The 6363-nt window shown below is 44.6% G+C and overlaps 1 protein-coding gene across 2 annotated transcripts; it reads right to left on the reverse strand.

Moving 5' to 3' along the window:
* Positions 1-500: 500 nt before the first annotated feature.
* On the reverse strand, positions 501-5855 carry fosb (FBJ murine osteosarcoma viral oncogene homolog B). Of its 2 annotated transcripts, XM_027012749.2 has the most exons (6): positions 5629-5855; positions 5265-5452; positions 3768-4100; positions 3493-3600; positions 2887-3198; positions 2617-2747 (listed from the first exon to the last, which is right to left on the reverse strand). In XM_027012749.2, exons 1-6 carry the CDS (start codon positions 5690-5692, stop codon positions 2682-2684), a joined length of 1071 nt encoding a protein of 356 aa, XP_026868550.1. In that variant the 5' UTR covers positions 5693-5855; the 3' UTR covers positions 2617-2681. The 2 variants fall into 2 exon arrangements, with proteins under 2 accessions (XP_026868549.1, XP_026868550.1); XM_027012748.2 differs by having other exon boundaries at positions 501-3198.
* Positions 5856-6363: the final 508 nt, after the last annotated feature.

The raw sequence follows: 6363 nt of genomic DNA on the forward strand, positions 1-6363 counted from the left end.
CCAATATGAATTTTGCATTGGTATTGATTCTATACTGAGACACTTGATTCTTCACTTTGTTTTATTATTTATTTGTTTGCATCCAGTGTGTTTTGTCCACAGCAGCTGATGAGCGAGGACTGTGGAACCAACCTCACACTGATATACCAAGCAAGGGCAAAAAGCACAAGATCACTTCCAGAAAGCCATGATACATATAGAACCATTATATGCACCACAGTTTGAACACACTCATCATACGCATCATGTGTTTTATATATAGAACATATAAATACACAGCAATAGAGCAAAGGCAGTGACAATGCTTCTCAAATTGAGGGAAAGGCGGGCTATTATCGTATATCATAATATAAGTTTTTGTCCTTTTAGAAAAATATCTATATTTAAACCAAAACCAGCCTCAACAAGCTCACCCTCCTGTCTTCATTAACAAAAATAACCATTTTACATTTCTGAACATTCATACATTACAATCATTTTACATATATATATATACACACAAAGAATATGTATATATATGCATACATAATATAGAGCATTTTAGCATACTTTATGAAATAAAAAAAGGTTCATAGTGCACAATGTATTTTTAGTTGCCAAATGTAAGATAACAATGAAATAATAATAACAATATTTTTAATAATTACAATAAGACAACAGTAACAGAGGAGCAGTGAACAGCTCCACAAAGTTCCTCCATTTGGCAACACAGTCAAGAGCAAAGGAGAAAAGCGCAACAAAAAGATCCTTAACTCAAAATATAAAAAAACAATAACAAATTCACAGGAAAATTAAGTTTTCATATTCATAAACTCCTGTTTTTCTTCCTCCATCTGACTTGGCCCATATTTGTGCTTTCTCAACATGTCAACCTCCTTAAAGAAAGAAATAAACTGGAGAAGCAGCTTCAGTGATGCCCTTTCACAATAAAAGCCTGCAGCTGCCCTCTGATCTGTTACTGAAGTACAAAGTCAGACTGCAAAGGACCATGGGAACATACAGAGGCCACTAGTCCAAATGCTAAGAGGTTGCTTTTTCACTACAACGTTCCTCAGACCTAGCTAGCAAATACTGACTGACAAAACATGTGTCACTCACAATAAGAGCCACCTTTGTGTGTAACCTTCAGTTAAGCCACTTTTGGGTCAAAGCTAATACTATTTCAGAAACAGCTTGAAAACCACAGAAAACTGTCTTGAGTAAAGGTGGTGTGGCATAATGTTGTACAAAAATTATCTGAAAAACACAAAGACAAATTACAGGCAAAAGATGGCATGGGGGACTAGACAGGGTGTATTCTGAGGTGGAGAACTACAAGGTGAAGCTTATCTCAGGGAAGAATACCACTGCATGGGTTTTTCCCCCTTTTTTGCTTTGTTTCAGAGGCATCTGGATGTCACAGGGCACAATCGTGTACGATGCCCAACTCTAAGGCCTCCTCTCTGGGACTGATATAATTTCAGGCTCCTCCCCTACATCAGTCTGTCCCCTTCATTTGCTTATCAATCCAACCAAATCCTCAGGGATAAGGAATTAAAAAGGAATCCAGTGCCTTTGGCCTAGCATAGTCTGTGATACCATTTTGCTGACATTTGAGCTGTGTGCTGTAGCTGTTTTTTAAGCTGTTTTTCGAAAGATCTGCTCTGAGAAAAACTCTGCGGTTCCTCTGTGCAGTGCAGCAGGCTGGTCCATGCTGGGGGAGGGGGGTTGTGTCTGTGGTGCTGGGGTGGTTCCGGCGGATCAGTCAAGGTTCCATGGGCTTTCAGGGTCCAATGGGCTCTCAGGAGCTGAAGGCTTCATAGAGAACCAGAAGAACATAGAGATAGAAGAGAGGAGAAACAGATGGGCAGATGGACAGCGAAGGAGACAAGAAAAAGGGAGATAGATCGAGACAGATCGATCGACTGACTGCGGCAGAGGGCAGCGACGTCCCTCGTTTTCATAGTCCCAGCATAATGGCAAAGAAGAAGCAGGAGGAGGATGAGGGATGAGGAGAGCAGGGGGTGTGAGGAGTGCACTCTGGCCCAAAAAAACAAAACCAAACATGAAAGCCACAAAAGTTCTTTTGCCTCCTTAGCAGTTTAGACAAATAAACCCTGCGGACGAGCGGCATGGAGAAAAAACAGGAGATGGAACACCACTGTGAGCAGGAGCACGGGAGGGGGTGTGCGGGGAGAAAAGGAGAAACAAGTGTAACTAAGTGCTTGCATTATTAAATGTCTTTTATGTGTAACCATGTGTCTGGCTCTTGGCAGTGATGACTTTGATACTCACTTTGATACTATGGTTGAATTAATTAAAAATTAAATACTTTATATAATTCAGAATTGATTTTACATACTAAAGCAGACCATGTGATTTGTTGAGGTATATGACGTTTTATAATCCAAATATTGAAATCCAAAAACTTTAATTCACCACAGATTTCTTGAATAAATATGGCTCTATGATGTCTGAAGATCAAAGTAAAGTACAAAAAGGTATTAACAGAGCTGAATCTACACTGTCTACATGTCTGAGAGACTATCTGGAGGTGTACTGCAAGCAGTTAACCTGTGTGTGTGTGTGTGTGTGTGTGTGTGTGTGTGTGTGTGTGTGTGTGTGTGTGCGTGCGTGTCTGAAAAGGGCAGGAACAGGCAGAAAGGGGTGGGGCTCTTAGAGTGCGAGAAGTGAGGGCGAGTTCAGGGAGTCAGAGGACTGCTCACTGCTGCTGGTTCGCTGGTTAGCGGTGGTCCCACAGGCTCCCTCTGGGTAGGTGAACACAAATGAAGATGTGTATGAGGGGTTGTAGCTGCCGGCGTCAGGGTTACCGCCGCCGTCTGCGACAAGGCACGGGCCGCCCGGCGCCGGCTGGCTCTGCCCAAAGAAAGAACTAGAAAAGGCTACCTCCTGCATCATCCCCTGCTGCGGCTGCTGGCCGGGGGGCGGCTGTGGCTGAGATGGCTGGGAGGGGCCCGGAAGGTGGTGGTGGGATGAGTAGGTGGGAGGCAGGTAGAAAGTGTCCTCCTTCACAGTCAAGCCCACCACAGCCACAGAAGGCACCGGCACCTGCTGCTGCAGCGGCGCCTCCTCCTGGTACGGTATCTTGCAGCCGGGCTGGTGTGCGATAAGCACAAACTCCAGGCGTTCCTTCTCCTTCTGCAGCTCCGAGATCTCCGCTTCCAGCTCGGCCTTCTCCTCTTCCAGCATGTCCGTCTCCTTGGGGGTTGGGGTGCAAGAGACATTCAGCAACGTATCTGAGTCAGCAAGTCAGGCATCTTGGTCACCTACCATTACCACAATAACTATTTATACTAATAACCTGTACTAATAGTCTCTTTAAGAGGTGCAATAGTGCAAGTCTGCAAATGTCACACACCAGAATTGCCCATAAACCTTGCTATTTTATGACAACAATAATATTTATGGATCCTTCATCATTTAAATCAAACTGTTTTAAGGAATTATGCATGCAATTTGTAATAGGATGTGAGAGAGTTAAGAATCACTCACCGATTGCAGTCTGTCTGTAAGCTCCCGTCGTCGGTTTCGACACTTGGCTGCAGCCAGTTTATTTCTCTCTCTCCTGACACGCCTCTTCTCTTCCTCCTCTGGAGTCAGCTGGGTAATTTGAGCAGAGCATGCATGCACCTTAAGTTCCTTTGTAAAAATGCTTGCCACAAACACATAGGTGATCACACAAATGCAGGCTTGTATTCCTGAGGACTGAGCGAACAGTGAAGCCCTCGGACACAGTCTCGGTCTTTATGAAGGAGCCCCCCGCTTACCGTTTCTTCGCGTGTGCGGCGGCGGCTCCGAGACTGCCGCACTGGACCGGGTGTGTCGGAGCTGGGAGGGGTGAAGCCTGAGCCCGAGGAGAAGCTGGGCCCTGGAAGATCGTACGGGTCCAGGGACATTGACTGCGTCATGCTGCCTGAGCCAGTGCCACTCTGTCCAGGGGCCACCGAGGAGATGAGGGTGGGTTGCACCATCCACTGCAGGTCCTGACTGGTGGTGATGGCCGTCACCGTGGGAACAAAAGAACCGGGCATCTCCACCCCTGCTCCAGTGGTGGCTGCCCCACTGCCCGCCCCTACACCGCCAGCGGCAGATGCACACTCCTATGGATCATAAACACATGCAGAATAAAGAAACATGCAGGGTATGGGGCTGTGGCATGGACACATTCTTAGGAATCCCAAACACGTATGGGATGATTGACAGATGAGGAGTCCTGGACTACATTTGGGTTATGTGGTAAAAAGGATTGTACCAAATCACCATCACCCGTTTCATGACTTCCTCTTGTGAACCCGATTGATATTTTTTTCCAGTGGAAAAAACAACCATTTATATGCGTACCTATTCAATCTCACAAAACATTAAAATGAGTCGAAGATAAGGTCGGGGAAAAATAAAATTACCGCCACCTTTCCAGCAGACTTAAAAGCCTAGCACAAACCCTAGGCTAGTCTGACCATTTTAGACATGGAGACGTGCGGCAAGGATAGAGCAAGTTCGTATTTTCATTAATATTCATGTAAAGCGTGTCAGACAGATAGACCAGTAGCTTTAAAGAAGTCGCAGTAGCCAATCATCGCTCTCGAGTATTCCCCCCTCCCTTTTCTGTTCCTCCTCCCCCGTCACACCCCCGGTGTTCCCCTTAGCAACGCGACGTAACACTCCAAAATAGAACGCATTTACGTCACAACGAGGCCGGAGCGGAGGGAACGAAAGAACTGAGCGAGGGAGGAGCTTTGTTTGCGTACGTCGGAGAGTTCCACGTTCCATCTACCACGTTGCTCCCGGCCTGATTCGCTGATTCCCCGATTCACTTCTCAGCCTGGCTAGCATACTGAAAGCGTACGATACAGATTTGCAGCTTAAAAGACTCAATTCTTTTGCCAATCGACTAAGAAAAACAATATATTTAGCACTGTGCGTGCACGGCTGATCAAGTACCTGTGTCCGAAACGTCATGTTTCTCTGGAAACATTGTGTACGTGCCTGCAATTTTGAGATATATAAAATATATATATATATATATATATATATATATATATATATATATATATATATATATATATATAAATAAAGTCTATAGAACTATCAATCAATCGATCGATCTACCCATCAATCTATCCATTTCACTATCTATGGCATGTTTCCGACAAACATACACACACACACACACATAACGCTTCAGCAATGACGTCTGAAAATATCTACACCGAGCATTTCGACTGGATACATGCACTGATATAAAGCAAAATATCGCGACTTACTTGTGGCGCACTGGTGGTGGGCGGGCTCCCGAAGGAGTCCACGGAGGACAGGTATTGAGATTCAACAGAAGGAGACGAACTTCCACGGGAGCCGGTATCGGGGTCTCCGGGGAATCCCTGGAACATCTCCCCGGCAAAGCCGTGAGAAACCGAGAAACCTACCGTTCCCGGCGAAAATGGAATGTGCCCTGTCACCCAACGAAACATTTGGCGTTGTATTGCACTTTCTGGTAAGATTTAAAACGCATCACCGTTTGCGCGCTAAACTACTGCACACGTAATGAGATCGCGAGAATTCTGTAAAGTTTGGTAACAGGCTACATGAAGTACAAAAACTAAATAATTAACTGATGGCGTCACCTACCGTAGCAAGATTTACTTGAAGACTCCGACAAGGTGCCCTTAGTCTCTTTCCAAAAAAGTTGCATTAAGATGGCAATCCAGTTCTGTGTTTAAGGGAAACAATATTACAATCCAAATCCTCCGTAGCGTGAACGTCCACCTTCTTAATACAATCCGTTAACGTTCCTTGTAAGAAGTGCATTTATAAATCCATGAAATAGTCCGTAATGTATTTGTCACAAACAGGAGTTGCTGCAGTCCAGTGTTTCAGTGGCAGCGCTTCCTCTTCTGAATGAAGCCATCTGAGCTCGCATTGTAAAGTAGGGAGTTCTGTCTCCGCCTCTTAAAGGAGTTCCGCTGACGTAGGTGCCCATATATGGTTCACTGTTCAGTGTTTTTGTTTTTGGTATCCTAGGCAATGACGTTTAGGGATTCCCTCACCCACAGAAATGTTACAGAGCGCACAGTCGAGAATAGCATCGTTTACTATCACTTCTATGAGATATTTTTGACTGCTACCTGTTTTTTTTTATTAAATAATATACAGAAGAGAATATAGAGAAGGGCGGACAATTATTAAGCTATCTTTGGGCCATTGCGTCAAGAAAAACTAAGATTGCAACACGTGGGGTAGAGTATATATCCTAACACCCCTAACAAACGTTCTTACACAGCATGTAGACTGAAAAGGTTTTAAAGTTTTTGGTCTTGTTTTTCCAGGGAGCAAGATAATAAACAAAATAAGTAAGAAGAAGCA

The sequence above is a fragment of the Electrophorus electricus genome, chromosome 4 (assembly GCF_013358815.1).
Source record: "Electrophorus electricus isolate fEleEle1 chromosome 4, fEleEle1.pri, whole genome shotgun sequence".
NCBI classification, from domain to species: Eukaryota; Metazoa; Chordata; class Actinopteri; order Gymnotiformes; family Gymnotidae; genus Electrophorus; species Electrophorus electricus.

Bases quoted from the DNA above. Each gene is read 5' to 3' on its own strand.
- fosb (XM_027012748.2), bottom strand. From the start codon at position 5,692: ATGCAACTTTTTTGGAAAGAGACTAAGGGCACCTTGTCGGAGTCTTCA. The intron at 5,453-5,628 runs GTAGGTGACGCC...GTTGGGTGACAG, and splicing joins TTCAAGTAAATCTTGCTACG to GGCACATTCCATTTTCGCCG. The intron at 3,601-3,767 runs GTAAGCGGGGGG...CAAATTACCCAG, and splicing joins GCCGCACACGCGAAGAAACG to CTGACTCCAGAGGAGGAAGA.